The 16465-nt window shown below is 35.4% G+C and overlaps 1 protein-coding gene across 1 annotated transcript; it reads right to left on the reverse strand.

Moving 5' to 3' along the window:
• Window positions 1–1506: 1506 nt before the first annotated feature.
• Window positions 1507–16080, reverse strand: LOC132286051 (probable ubiquitin conjugation factor E4). Its single transcript, XM_059788305.1, has 16 exons — window positions 14815–16080; window positions 8807–9011; window positions 8392–8543; window positions 7940–8234; window positions 7593–7745; window positions 5684–5887; window positions 5467–5579; window positions 5214–5328; window positions 4019–4108; window positions 3714–3917; window positions 3451–3546; window positions 3201–3323; window positions 2617–2709; window positions 2324–2488; window positions 2063–2152; window positions 1507–1866 (listed from the first exon to the last, which is right to left on the reverse strand). The coding sequence occupies exons 1-16, from the start codon at window positions 15648–15650 to the stop codon at window positions 1684–1686; spliced, it is 3117 nt and encodes a 1038-aa protein (XP_059644288.1). The 5' UTR covers window positions 15651–16080; the 3' UTR covers window positions 1507–1683.
• Between the last annotated feature and the right edge of the window lie 385 nt (window positions 16081–16465).

Consider the following 16465-nt stretch of genomic DNA (forward strand, 5'->3'; position numbering starts at 1 on the left):
TGGGAGGGAGGGAGGGATGATGCATCTTCAGGAAAAGGAACGTGTTTTTCTCACTTTTTGCAGAAATGATAGATGTGACATACTTTTTTTGTTTGGTTGGAAGGAAGAGAGTGGGAGTTTTTATATATGTTTTACTAATGTACTCTTATTATACATGATTTTGTAAATGATTTAATAGATATGGTTTAATAAATGATTTTGTAAGTAATAAATTGGTAAAATTGGTATAACAATTTTTTTTTTTGTAAATGACACATGGGCCCATTTTTTTAATTTTTGAGGCAACTTTTTTAGATGAAATTATTCCTTTACATTATCGTGATCTTCATTTTTAAGAAAGAACGCAGATGCATCGATAGTCTGGTGGTTAGTGCCTTCAGTGGATTTTGGGAGTGCCCGATTTCGACTCTTTGCATCTACTAATTTACGTCTAACTCTTCTTTCCTTATAAAAAAAATAATAATAAAAATAAATAAATAAATTCGAGAAAGAACAATTTAGTCGGGCAAAGCTTCAAACCACACCACCTGGTTCAGTCCAAAGAGCTTCACGCATGGACATACGATGACATTAAATTCCCAATTGGATGTTCCCTACAACTCAAGATTGGGTGTGTTTTGAAACTTTACAATAGCTCTGATCAAACCCAGAGCAAAGACGCCCCAATTATTATACGCATGAACAATATAATTACGGGCTTTGCAGGAGGAATTGGATATGAAAGAGAGACAATGATTTAGTCTTGAATTGCTAAATATATATATGAATGTATGTATTATGCAAATGGATGATCATTGAGGGAAACCAACTCGCCTTACCAGCACACTGAAGTTGTCGCCGTTGGCCTCAAGGTCGTCGACGGCAGAGAGTGAATGGGAAAGAGATGATAGAGAGATTAAATGGGAATAAATTAATGACAAGAAGAGAGATAAACCGAAGTTGTAGGAATGGAAGACTTCATCAGTAGGCATCCTCAAAGAACCCGAACCAAGGAGACAACAATGGGTTTCCTTGAGAACGACCAACCTAGCGACTCAAGCCGTTGCCGAGAGAGAAACAGCGGCCTTATGGTCGCTATTCAGGTAGCAGCTTCGGCAGAGCAGGCCGGCGGGCGGATGTCCGGCGATCTGTTGAAGATGTTTTAAAGGGTAATTTCAAATTGCCTCACAAATTAGTTTTACAGAGTTTAGTTAAAATCAGATTTAGTTTTAAACATACATATACAACGCTGAGACCAGCCACTCTCTTCAGGATAACTTGTATTTTCTGTCGACGATTTATTTTCTAATATTTTATTTTCCTCCTATGTTCTCGTTCAATGGTAATTGGTAATAAACAAGGGAAATGGGATATCATTAGCTTCTTTTAAGCACTGAATTAGTAAAACTAGACGATGCAAGATAGTGGACAGCTTCAGTTGATCTACCACTATAAATACCAATTACGAATACCTATTACCATTATCTATCAAATTATTGGAACTTTTCAGGTTTCAAGATCTGCCGATAAGGTTAAACATATTGTTAGTAAATAATATGAGCACTCCAGCACTTACAATCCACTTTAAGTATAATAATAATACTCCGTAATAATAATAATAATAAGAGAGGGTTCTATCCACTGAACACAAAATAAAGACTTCAATTCCCATTTACAAAATATTAGGAATTCTACAACCATTTCCTAATCAATTAAAGTCATTCCATCGGTTGTGGTTTGTAAGGTGGCCTTGGTGCTATGCATACTCAGGCTTTCTCCGTGTTTCTTCAATTGTTGAGATCTAATGAACTCTTCAATTTTTGCTTTCAGCTCAATGTCGGGAATCAGCATGTCCGAAGTAAGATGGGAACGATTGAATGGATCAGTCTGCAAGATCACAACATCAGTCTTCAATACAACTAACTAATTTTAGGGGAACCATAACAATTTCCCCACCTTAATCAAAAAAAATATTATTATTATTTATTTATTTTTATAAAGTCTATTCATTTCCTCAGTAAGTTAGCAAACCAAATAGAACATTAGTGATCAAAGAGAGGTAAAAGTAGAAGTGAAGATGTACATTATCACTTAGAAGATGCCTTTGAATGACAGGACGATCTACTGTGATTCTTGAAGAAGGTAATATAACCGGATCCTTCATTAAAGTGTACTGCAACCAAAGAAAAGTTATTAGAATGTTCATATTATCAACAACAGAAAGAATTTCAAAAAATTAACAATTAAGACTCGAGTTACCAAATGCTTTAAACTGAAGTATGGTATCATGGGTTAGCTATCAAACTATCATTAAAATGGCTTCAAGCTGAACTATAGAACATACCTGAATTGGGTCAAGGAATTCATCCGGTATCTCTCCAAGAACAGCTTCAGCGTCCATAGCCTCAGAAGCTGCGACCTTGGCTTTTGCACCAAGCTCAATGAACTCGTGAATAATTCTTCCATCTTCACCAATTCTACGGAGAACATCTGCTGCAGCAGTAAACAACTGGTGCAGATTCAAACTGTTAGACTGATTTCAATCAACTATACACTCGTAAAGAGGATGAAAATCCTATAACATTATATTGACACAAAAATCAAAATACTAGTAGTAAGTTTGCCTCAATTGAGTACCTGCTCATTGTACGATCGACCATCCTTAGTGATGGCAGCAGGGAAAATATTGTCCGTGTCACCCCTTGCTAGGTGAACATATATATTGACAATCTTCAAATCAAACATAATAATAGTTAGGACTCGGGATATATTTTGCTCCAAGCTACAATTATGTCATATGTACAGTGTATTGCTAGCAAATGGGAGTAGACCGTTGACAGCAAAAACCATAATTATGGAAGTATGATGCTACAATAAGGATGCTTCTATGCACTTTTGGGTCTAGAATATCATGTCCAACAAGGATGCTTATTTGCACTTTTAGTTCAAATTTAACATGCTTACTGACACCTCTTGTTGTCTCAATGTAATGAAAGGGCCAAATCCCTAATGGAGTATGGCAAGTCAGTAATAGACCATATACAACCTAAGTTGAAACAAACACACAATTATCACGCCTGACCAAGAAGAAAATGTAGGCAGTTATTCAGGTAAAAATCAACTATAAATCCAAAGAGACCTGTTGTACTGTTGATTCCCACTCTTGGATTTGCCAAATAAACAAATATATTGTTCACAAATAAGGAAATTTCGGTGCCAACCTGCTTAAGCAACTGCTTTGGACGGAACTCATACTTTTCAGGCTCTTTTAGACTAAGAGATTTCCTTTGGGGGCCCACAAGTTGCAACAAAAAGTAATTGAGCATGCTGGCCACTCTTTCAACCTGGAAGAAGAAAGAAACACCCAATCATAATTAAAAAGAATGCACCAGTATCCAATGGTAGTTTTAGCTACAACTGGTCTTGTGGGAAGGGATTACATTATGAAACAGATAAGTGAGTATACATTACCATCTCTGGAAGTAGGAAAGGAGCTGTAATCTGCTCTGAAGTAAATGCCAGCATGGTCACATCTTCATTGGCCAACTTCATATCAATCCGAATGATCTAGAAAAGCCAAGGAATTTTAATTGAATAGTCATTTTAAAATTATGCAACAAAAATTCATTGACCAACTTCATATCATCCCAAATGACAGAGAAACAGCCAATGATTTTTATTAGAATTAGCAAATTAAGCAACATTTAAGTTCTCCAAAATAAGTAAAAACTAACGTTCTCTTGGGAGTGGAAAAGTCGGGTTCTCTCCTGCCTTTCTTGAGCCGGTCTTCGCTCCCATTCCACAGTATTAGACATCTCAGCTTCCAGCTCTTTGAGTTCAAGAATTTTGTTGAGACTTTCATCGAGAAGATAAATGCTATCATTGACCAAGAAGTTTAAGAAGTTCAAATAGACACCCTTTTCCTCTTCCTTGGCAATCTGGAACAGCATAAAGGACTCAGATGGAAGTTCATTTATATCAACTGAAAAGGCACGTAGCAGAATTTTCAATACAAAACAGAGCATAAGGATGACTATACCTGTCTCCACGCATTGCGGTGACTAGGAACCTGCCATAGGTATTCTAGAAGTTCGGCAATATTATGGCGGATGTTAAACTTGTCATAGAACTGCACAAGATGCAGAAGAAGAATTCCAATCAAAAAGAAAGAAACGGAAACTCTCTGTTCAAGTCAACATTGGAAACAAACGAGTTTTTGATCAATAGAGAGAATTCAAGAAAAAGTGGAGGGCAGGGGGGGGAGTGAATAATTTGGGTCATGTGTTTGCCAGCAACATAATACCAAGAAATGATCTTGGAACACTACTCAAACCAGACCACCTTATAAGAAAACAAAACCTTGCCCATATATCCCTGCACCCAATCCAAAATGCAAAACTTGGACAGATTCTTAATTACTTTGATCCAAGCAATTTACCTAAGTTACTCCTGTCCTGGAGGCAATAGGGGCAATTTTGAGATTTAATTTTCAGTGGTAAGGCTCGAAATCATGCCCAAAGTTTCAACCTTGTCTTGTTGAACAGTCTGCACAACCTATAGGATTCCAGTGCATGCCAAAATTAAAGGAAACACAAATGTGGTTATTAGGCTTGCACATGCTCATTGATGAATACTGCCATCATCCTTTTTCATGCTCGGCCAGCATTGCCGCATATTTTTCCTCTAGGTGGGGAAAAATGACCAGCAAAATAATGAGGAACAATTTTAATGAGATTTATATTAATTAGTGCCATGTAAAATAAAGAGGCACAAAAGAAAAATGATTTATATATATTTATTTAGAAAAAGGAGTCTCAACAGAAATAGAAGCTTCTAGAATTGTTGATTCATATTTGCAAGTCTAACAATATATCTTTATTATGTACAGGGCACCAAAAGTTCAACAATCTTGATTATGACATTACAAGAAATCAATACATTGAAGTGCTCCTTCAATATTCGCCCCAGTGCCCCCATTACGTCCACACTCAGGCTTGGTTATGGAACAGTAATTTGGAACGTCCGCAGGGACAAAAGACAAATTAGAATAAACATAAAAATATATTTGACCTGATACGATAAGGGCTAATATTTCAAGGCATCTGAAGAAGCGTCAAGATAATTATAAAAGGAAAAGCATCTACAAATAAACGCAGCCATATTAATAGTAGGAATGTACAAGAATAAGCTGTTGCTCTCAAAAACTAAAATTATAAAATCTGAGTGGCAATCACCTGAGTGTGAGAACCCGTGAACTCAATGTCAACATAAAGCTTCAGAAGGTTCCTCACAAGATACTCTAGCGACAGTTGATGGCCTTCAAATAGAGTAGCTGTAACGGATGAGCCACTGCCAAAAAATAAAAAAATAAATAAAAATAAAAAGAAGTGAATACCCAAATATTAAGCTCCAAAATGTAACCCTTTTTTTCCAGTGTAAAAAAAGTCAGTCAGTCTATTATTTCCATAAAATGGAAGATATAGTCACCTTCTACGGGGCATCCAGCAGTTCAGGACTTCCACCATTTTTGCTCTTAGATATGGATTCCTGATGAACTCTGGACTTGCCATGAACATGATGATGAAGTTCATGAAATCATCCTGTCAAGTAAAAATGAAATGAAAGATACTTTACATGCGTCAAAGAGCTTATGGGGAATAAGAATGCGCATAAATTCAACATAAATCTTTAGCATATAGCCTACCAGCAAAACCCCATCCAAAGCTTTAGGAATCCGAGAAGCAAAAATAAGCAATTCCATGGCATCTTCCAAAAAATGCTCAGGCATGCATGAGAATTCCATTGGGCAAGTTGATGGCAGAGGCATCTTAAAACCATCAACCAGGCCAACCAACCAAACCACCATTAACCGGTAGAAAGTCAGCGCATTCTGAACAAGTCCTCCATCCTAAAAATAATATTAATTGATTATGTCAGTAACAGGATGAAGACCGGTCAATGCTGTTTTATCTCTATGTTTTTCTATTGACCAAACCTTGTCTAAATTAGTACATGGGTGGATAGATGAGAGTAAGATTTGGCAGCTCTAGGTTTCAATCCCTAAGGGAAGTGACACTACATGAGTAACACTATAAATGACCAAAAAGATATCACTTTTCATTTATAGAGGTTTAATTTTAATTGCATGTGATACAACATTGTACTGAGGAAGTTCCAAATTTCCATCATTTCTTATCTTGACAAGTTTTGAACAACAACAAAGATCACCTTAAATTTTTGTGTCACGTTAACATTCAAAAAGATGTTACAGCACAGTCAGAACTTATAGTTTATAATAGTAAAAGATGACCCTTTATTTATCAAAAAAAAAAAAAAAAGAAAAAAAAAAAGAGGGTTTTCCTGGCAATACTGGCTTTTGCTAAAATGTGGGAGTACCTGATATGACTGTCCACAGCACATGCTTTGACGAAAGCCAATATTACTTTGACAATAGTAGCATTTTAAGATAAAAATAGTATTACCAAAAGCAACCTTCCTTTAGACTACATAGTACAAACTGAGTACAACTATATGCAAATAAATCAAGAAAGCCCAATGATACACAGTTAAAAACAGTTATAGAATCAAAGCAGATAACCATGAAAAAATCTATTGCCACAAAAGTCAAATACATAAAAAGGGCTGCTTATAATTCAAAACCTCGTATTTTTCATTAACAAAGGGCTGCTAATAATTCATAAAAATAATCCAGTGCAATTTGGAACCACCAATTGGCATATTGGTAAAAAAGCTTGCGCTGTCAAGATTGAGAACGCATGTTTGAATTTTGAGAGAAATCACTTTGTGTAATTAACAGCAAAAGCTATGACTTTATCCAGTCTAGCCCTCCAACAGCCTCAATTAATGGGAATCATTATCCACTTCCTTATCTTCTATTTTCTGAAGCACAGATACTTTTGCAAAGTAACCATGTCAGGTGTAATCATAACATACCAGTCGATACAAATGTGCCCATGACTTAAAATGATCTTTTCTAATTTTAAACATGTAATTGATACTTCTTAGATAATCTGAGACGTATCTAACATGTCTTTGACTTTAAGGTGTGAAATGTGTTTATATAGCATTAGAGTATACTTGTTTGGAAGAACATAAAAAGGGTTCCGAAGCTTGACATATAATAAGAATAAATAATATTCGATTTTGGTCCCAAGTTCATATCCATGCCATGCAACCTCAATTTTCTCAAGTACTTTTTAGTATTTTGAGTAAGGGTCCCTTTATATTTCAAACACCTCTTAGATAATCCAAGGCATGTTCAACAACTTTTAAGGTGTGGCATGTAACATAAAAAGAATTTCAAAAGCTTGACATAGAGTGAGTAAATAATATTTGATTTTGGTCCAAAGTTCGTTGGACATTGAAAAAGACGTAAGAACAAAGCATTCACGTAGCGGAAACGAGGATACTACGTTGGATGCTAGGAGTAACTAGAGAAGATAGGATTAAAAATGCACGTGTGAGGGGAAATGAGGATGCTACATTGGATGCTAGGAGTAACTAGAGAAGATAGGATTAAAAATGCACGTGTGAGGGGAACTCTAGATATAGCGCCTATAAATGATAAAATTAAAAAGAAAAATCTGACATACCCTCAGTATCTGTGCTTCATAACAGAGCTTTTCCTGCGAATATAGCTCAATTTCTTTCTCGAGGCGAGCTACATCCAACTCCAGTTGTTGAGAAGGCGCTTGCCCCTGCATGGTTTTCAAACTGGAGAGAGTATCCTCACATCTCGAAATGTCCTGGATAGAATTTCATTGGAAGGAGTAAAACCATCAATTAGTAGACTAATATTAACTAATTAGAAGAAAACCCAGGTAAAGGGAAAAATAACACTAATAGCTCATGATTATGAAAACATAGAAAGCTACTACAAAATACTTATTTATTCCTTTTCAGTCTGGACCGACAGAGCATGTGAGGCAGTGAGCATTACCTGAACAAGATGCTTGAAATCAGAAAATGCTTTTAATATGCCCAAATTGAGGACCCTTGCAGTCATGAAGAAACATTCACAAATAAATGGATATTTAGTTTTTCTGCTACAACTTGACAATGGCTTGTTAGTTTGGAGGGGAGAGAGTCCACCAGCATTACTGCCAGAACTGGTAGCCCCTTGAGATTGTAGCAACCGATTTTCTCCAACTTTACGGCCATCAGCTTCCAAAGTATTATCTTTATTTAGCCATTCAGTAACTTCTTCAGATGATGCATGTAGAGCAGTCAATCCTCTAGCATAGTTCATGGGAAATATTCAGGAACTATAAGAAGACATCCAAAATTTTGTACAGAAAAAAATCTAATAGATGTCCATTGAACATTCATAAGTGATAAAGGAAAGTATAATGATGATGATGATGATATGTCTATTGAACACAAGGCTCTCACCTTAAATCCAAACGTGTACTGTAGAATACATATTTAGGATCAATTTTGTCCCTTTTTGTTAGATTGGCATCTAAGAATGGCTCGCAAAGCCGAAGCATAACAGCACTGAGATTAACAAACATGCCTGAACTTGCGCAAGATATTGGATCAACCTGTGAGCAAGTCAAATATAATGCAAGGTTAAAGGAGAAGAGAGGTGTTGAATTTTTCCAACATACATTCTTAGAAAGGCAAACCACAAAACATGTACCAGAAGAACTATGGTCTCTGCTTGTACAAAAAACATTCTTAGGCAGACATACCAGGAAAAAAAGTACTAGCATGTCATTTGGTACATGGAATTACTAGCCATGACCAAGTCTCATAATTTGTTGCTCACTGTAACTTGAAAAATGTCATCTCAGCAACAATTTACCTGCATATGAGCCCTTGAAGTGTTTCTGTTGATCACCTCTGCAAGATACTCGAGGACACTCTCACGAGTGTCTGTATTCTTAAGAAGACACAGAAGAACTTCTGCCAGGCCATCATATAAGTTATTCATGACAGTTTTGATTGTTGTGAAAGAAGATAACAAATCAGCTGGACGCCGAGTTGATGCTTCTGAGAAGCACTGCTGGCTGGTGTTTGAAAGAGAGAAAATCCATATGAGATAACCTTCTTAAAAGTTAAAATCATTATAAAGCTATGGATCCATATCAAAAAGAAAGAAAATAAAAAAGAGATGGAAGTTAGATGAAGACTTCAGTAGAGTTATTTCCAACAAACGGGAATATTTTTATTTTTTTAATGTTTAAAACTTGAAGCTATTTGCATGAGAGAAGGTGTACGAGTTATACATCAAAAGAAGAAGGAGGAAAAGAAAACTTAGCAACAAACGATGGCAACTTAAGTGACAAATCAATATTCTTTTCCCAATGTGTGATTGTTTTATTAAAGAAGATGTAGACATACTGTTTGATGTGATGATTCTCACTTTTTTACATCAAGGCTTCAATAGAGATATTTCCAACAAACAAGAAAACATTTATTTTTATTTTTTTCATTTTTTATGTTTAAATCTTGAAGTTATTTCCATCAGAGAAGGTGTACAAGTTATACATCAAATCAAAAAAAAAAAAAAAAAAAAGAAAAAAAGATGGCAATTTAATTGGCAAATCAATATTCTTTTCCCAATGGGTGAATTTATTCTTAGGGTCAGTTTGGTGCAATAGAAAAGGGAGGAAAGGGAAGGGAAGGTGATGGAGGGGGATTAAAAATTTGTGTTTGGCAAAAATTGTTGGAAGGAAACGGAAGGGTTTGGAGGGTTAACACAAGGCCTGAATAGTGTTTTGCTTATCCTCCCAAGAATGGGAGGAAAATAAAGGAAAGTGAAGGGGAGGGTTGATATATTATTTGTGATGCCTAATTTGCCCTCAAGATTACATATACATACAAGTTAGCAATTGCAGAGAGAGTGAGAGACGGCCAGTGGCTAAAGCTTGCGAACGGCGAACCCAAACTGGAACAGCGGCGACAGAAATTGAAAGATATGGGTTTTGATTTTCTGAACAATCTGAAATGATATATCGATACGGGTTTTGAACCTTTGATTCTTGCAGACAGATAGATAAACTGAAATATATAGGTTTTGAACTTCTGATTCTTGTAGTGCAGAGAGAGAGAGAGAGAGAGAGAGAGAGAGGGAGCAAGTTCAGAGTTGAGAACGAGAATAGAGATGGAGGCGGAGAGAATGGGGAGGCTGAAATGATTTGCCCTAAATTTTGTTTTTTCTTTTCTTATGGCCCATCATCCATGTGTGCACAGAGGCCATTTATTACCCTTTTTTTTTTTCTTTTTTTTCTTTTTTTGTAAGGAGGTTGCTAAAATTTTGCTATTGCATTATTTTTAGTACTAAATACATAAATGTAAAAAAGGTATGTACCTGTTTGTGTGTGTTAAATGTATAGGTGATAATATATATTTATCTTTTAAAATAGAAAAGGGTATAATAGTAAATTTCTTAAAATAATTTTATTTCCTTTCTTTTCCCAAACATGATTATTATACTTCCCTTTCTTTTCCTTCATTAATCAACCAAACACGATGGAGGGTTAAAATTATCCTTCCCTTCCCTTCCCTTCCCTCTCCCTCTCCCTCTCCCTCATAACTACTGTTATCCTTTCCCTTCAAATCCATCACACCAATCATAGCCTTAGGGTCAGTTTGGTGCAATGGAAAAGGGAGGAAAGGGAAGGGAAGGTGATGGAAGGTGTTTAAAAAATTGTGTTAGGCTAAAATGGGTGGAAGGAAAAGAAAGGAGAGGGAAGGCTTTGGAGGGTTATGTATAGCTTTATACAGTAGTTTTCTTATCCTCCCAAAAATGGAAGGAAAGTGAAGGCAATGACTGATGGAGGAGTTGTGATGCCAATTTTACCCTCAAGATTACACAAGTTTGCAAAACAATATACATACAAGTTAGCAATTGCAGAGAGAATGAGAGACGGCGGGCCAGCGGCTGAAGCTTGCGAACGGCGAACCCGAACTGGAACAGCGACGATGGAAACTGAAAGATATGGGTTTTGATTTTCTGAACAATCTGAAATGATATACCGATACGGGTTTTGAACTTTTGATTCTTGCAGACAGATAGATAAACTGAAATATATGAGTTTTGAACTTTTGATTCTTGTAGTGCAAAGAGAGAGAGAGAGAGAGGGTAAGTTCAGAGTTGAGAACGAGAATAGAGATGGAGGCGAGATTGGGGAGGCTGAAATGATTTGCCCTAAATTTTTTTTTTCTTTTCTTGTGGCCCATCAGGTATAGGAGACTATATATATATATATATATATATATAATAGAGATGGAGGCGAGATTGTGGAGGCTGAAATGATATGCCCTAATTTTTTTTTTCCTTTTCTTGTGCAGGGATAGGAGACTATATATATATATTTAAAAATATAAAAGGGTATAATAGTCAATTTATTAAAATAATTCCCATTCCTTTCTTTCCCTTTCTTTTCCTAAACATGATTATTATCCTTCCCTTTCTTTTCCTTCATTAATTGACCAAACACAATAGGAGGTTAAAATTATCCTTCCCTTCCCTTCCCTTCCCTTCATAACTAATATTATCCTTTCCCTTCAAACCCACTGTACTAAACATAGCCTTAAAGAAGATGTAGGCATGCTTTTTGATGTGATGATTCCACTTCTTTACATTTAGGCTTTAACCACAAGTAATACTATGTTATGCATGCCACATATGATTAAAGGTTTATCAAGGAAGAAATTCACAGATAATATGCATTAATTCAAGGAATCTCGGTTCTGCTGTCATGTTAAACTGATATCAAATTATTGATTAAACGTCAAGACCTTCCTCACTTATTAAAAAAAAGACCTATTTCACCTGTAATGAGAAATTGAAATCCCACAACTCAAGTCAGCAAAACATAACATTTAGCCCATTTATTTTTAAGGAAACCAGCTACATGAATCTTTTTTCCTTTTTTGTTAAACTCTATCTAAAGCAATATCCTCCATTAATCATTTGAAATCAATGTCATTTCTTACAGTATTGACCTAGACCCATGATCTTTTTTACCTTCCTTGTCTTTTGACGACTTTATTGTGAAATAAATCACTATGTTGCCATGCATTTATTATTCTTCATTATGAATAGCCAAACCACCTTAAATGATATTACTTCATATTTCCTTCAACTAGTGCTACCGCTAACTTCTCGCAAATGTTCATTTATTATCCTATCTTTTGTTCTTTTTTTTTTTTGTTTAAGTATTGTCACTCGTCCATCTTAGCATCCTACCCTCATTTCTCTCAAAACATGTTTAATGTAGATTGTTCTTAGATTCAGTAATATTTTAGGAATTTAGTGTTTGATTCGGCTATAAAATAGCTTATATGTGATCAGGAGTAGATATTATTTTCGGATTGAAATTCAGATTCATGAAAGCTGATAGGGAATCCTACATGTGATTTAAATAAAAAAAACAGCATCAAAGTCTTTAATTTTTTTTAATAAGAATTTCTACTTATAAAAAAAAAATTAAAAAAATTAAAAATAAAAAATAAAAAAAATTGATAAGTAGCATCAAGGTCTTTAATTGCGCACAATATTTTGCAATGAGAAAAAAAAAGGGAAAAAATAAGAAGAAAAGGAGAAATGAGCAATCACACTATCATTGTTGCGTAAAAGGTAAGCACACACTTGATCAAGAGATTCAAAGCTGCAAATACTCCATTGATAAATAATTCACCTCAAAAAAAAAATAAATAAATAACCTTTTAAAAACTTGTGGGAGCCTTAAGAGAATCAAACAAAAGAATTAAGCTTTTGAACCCAAATCCTTGAGACTTCTATTTTTGGCTGCTACCATGGATTACCATAAAACTTTCCCTTTACTACATAGATCTTCAATAATTACATATTAATCTAGAAGCAGCACTCCACTTCATCCTATCTCTTCTGCCTTGCCTAATGAATCTACTTTGGCCAGCAGAACCCCTATATAGTTACAAACCAAATACCATGTCCTTGTTTTGCCAAACCCCAACCAACCAGACTCTAAAGTATTGCTAGGTAATTTAACTTAACCCTACTCTAGTTCCCTTAACCAAAACTATACCATTAACAGTGACATATTATAAAGTAACATCATAATTTTGCCTAGTAAGTTCTTTCATAACTAGTAAAAAAGATCAGGGTTCTCTCTCAATTCTTGGTGTATTCCTATTGTGATTGGAATCATTGGTCTCTCCTTTAACTATTATCACACTACGCACTGAATGATCAGACATCTTATGGAACACATTAAATTTTTTTGTTATACTTCTCGAAAACCTTGTGACAAGATTTTACCAAGTTGATACATAAAATATGGAGGTTTTCCTTTCCATTAGGAAAAGAACAATCTGCAGACAACATTTTGCCATATTACCATTTTTTAATTATAATTGTTTCTTGTCTTAATACTTTGCTTATCACCTTCTCTTGGAGTTCTGTAGCATAATTATAAGTTTGGCATAACAGAGAGTTCAACTTTGAATTCTATATATATTTTCACGAAACCTCCATTTATTGAGAACATGTTGTCTTTAAGATCCTGAACAAAATAGTCAACAAACCCAACCACCATCACTAATATTTTTTCCCCTTCTGATGAGATATCCAAACCTTGGCCAAGATAACCTCTGATCACATATTGACTAACACTCGATAAAATCCAAGAAGGTGGCAGCATAAAACGAGAGGTTTGAACTTGGTACCTTGAATACCTCGCTTCCTGACAACCATCATTGCCCATATACTCCCAAGTTGATAAGTCCCATGGTATCTTCTATATTCATCTGTTTCTGAAGTTTATTTCTACTATAGAAATTTTAATATTTTAAAAGTTCTTTGAAATTTCTAACCTCGTTAAGTTACCTAGTTCTTCTAACTTAAGCTCCCTACATTATTTTTTTTGTTTATTTCTTTTTATACGTAAATTCCAAATACACACCAAAAACTGGTGGTGGTGCTGATACATCCAATGTACATGCAATCTAAAGAAAAGGTAAAGAATCAATAGACAGGATAAAATTTTACAATTTAAGAAAACAAAGATTTCAAATGGTTTGCTTCAATCTATGAATGCGCATATACACCCGTTCAAAGGGTTCTATTCGCATCTTGTTTGTCCAATACATACCTTCCAAGGTTTTTCCGTCAACAGATATTTAAGATTTATAACGTATTCCTGGACAAATTGCTTCTCAGCTTCCATATTCTGCCACTAACTTTCATTAGCTGACAGTCAATTCCGTTTAGATTCCCCAAGTTCCTTTCTCGTCACACCTTTAAGCAACCAGTCATCTCATTCCACGTAACATTATTTCCTTCATTTAAAATCAAAATCCCTTTTTCAATTATCAAACTCTAGGGATTTAAGATTTTCACAGGTAATTTGCATGGTTTGGTACTTGAGTGTTTATTCTCATGCTCTTACTCCATTTCTCAAGACATATATCATCACACTCTCTTATTGATTTTGCAATTTTATTACACATTAGCTCAAATTATCAAACCTTTAACCTCTTCACACAAAAGTTAAAGTAAACTTGAGCAACTTAGTTTGCAATAACACCTCAAAGAATAAAAGGAAGCAAAACCCAGATAGCTTACACATCTAAAATAAAGCAGCAATGAGATGTTTAAACAATCAAACAGTAAAAAAATAAAATGTTGCATCCATTACTTGAGAAGTCATGTTATATGTATGATACTGATTCTTAGAGTAAAAAAAGAAGCATAGATGCATTAAACACTAGGAACTAACATGATAAAAGTAGCATGAGTAAAACAGAGAAGCGCACCACAAAAGCATAAGTGGAAGAGCCCTAAATGCAAACTAGTATTGGATAGGACAAAACCGAACTCACCCTACATCAGGCTGACTCTTGAAAATGGTATGATCCGGCAGAGCGCTGACATGAAAGAAGGGACCTAATATGCTTGTCATCTCTATAACGCGCCCATTCAAGTACATGCCCTTTGGAATCCACCAGGGGTGATTCACTAGGGACTTTGCACCAATTGGAAAGCTAACTAAAAACAGCAAAGCCCTTAAAGGCTGTTGAAAATTCCCAAGAGCGGACACTTTCAACACACTACCCCTCAAGTCCTCGTACAGTTGCTTCAATATGGGGTCCAAACTATCAAAATCCGCGTCCCTAAAAAACTCCTCCAAAAATCCTGGTGGGCTCCCAATCCCTCCACTACTACCAATCCCTCCAAATCCATCAAGCGAGCTCGAAACTTCAGAGAAAATCAGCGGCAACAATGGTGACACATTCGACTTATTCGTGTCCCAATTGGGAAACATATCGGGATTGCCCAAATGAATCCTACAATACGAGACAGCCAATTTCTTGGCTTGCTTAACAACTGATTCCATTTCAGACCTCAAAGCTTTATCCTTTATCGAAGTAATCTTCTTCCCCTCGTCGTGTGCGCGACGATAAGACCCGGTTAAATACGAAAACGGAGGTTCAGCCGATGGGTAGTTACCCGAAAGCCGATCAATTAAAACCCTTTCCATCAAATCCCTAGACAGTCTCAGCTCTTTGCCCTCGCTGAGAACTTCGGCTGCTGTCATCTCCAAATACACAATTCGAGAATCATTCTCCATCGAATCAATGAGCGATACAAGAAATATCTTACGGAGTATGACGTCCTCGATCTCCGCTGGAGACCTTTGAGGCTTTTGAGTCGCCATAGTACACAATAAATATAACTATAGATATAGGTGTATATATAATGAAATTCGATCTTAAGCTTCGATTAAGTTAGACAGTAGATGCAGAAACGAAGTGTTGGATATGCTGTCGACTGATTAGGGTTTCCATCATATCTGATTAATGGCGATTGAATAAATCATAACAGAAGAGGTTAGATAAGATAGAACGAAGAGTGGTGAACTTATATATATATATATATATATATATATATATATATATATATTTGTGTGTGTATCTATGGAGAGAGAGAAATTGTGCACTCACAAATCATTGTGTGACAAAATTGGAGATTTGACGACTAGAAAGAAAGAGAGTTTTGGGAATTATCGAGGAATCTAATTTTAACAAGGAACTGTATTTCACGAACTTGAGACGTATTCTTCTTTTATAGGAGACCTGTTTTTCCGTAACCTTGGTAATTTAGGATTGATGGAGATATATACTTTCTATATTAGTTTTTGGTAATTGGCCCTTAAACCCCACTACACTTTCATGGAGCAATTTCCAAAACTGTCTTATTTATCTACGTTTTTTTTTATTATTATTATTAGTGAGAAATTTTTTTATCATAATTGTTAAATATGTGTACTTAATTGTATTATAATAATTATATATTAAATATTTTTCGAAGTAAGGGGAAAACTTAGGGGCTAGACTCCAATCGCTTTAGGGTTTGAGAAAGGTTGGATGAGTTAAATATTCCGAAGAGACTATTTGTATTTTTTATTAAAACTGTATTTAGTTATTTAATTTATACATAAAAGGACACTCTCAACGGGACTCCAATTGCTTT

The sequence above is a fragment of the Cornus florida genome, unplaced genomic scaffold (genome assembly GCF_030987335.1).
Source record: "Cornus florida cultivar Cherokee Brave unplaced genomic scaffold, ASM3098733v1 CherokeeBrave_3.0.0_Hap2_Chr11, whole genome shotgun sequence".
In the NCBI taxonomy this organism is placed as follows: Eukaryota; Viridiplantae; Streptophyta; class Magnoliopsida; order Cornales; family Cornaceae; genus Cornus; species Cornus florida.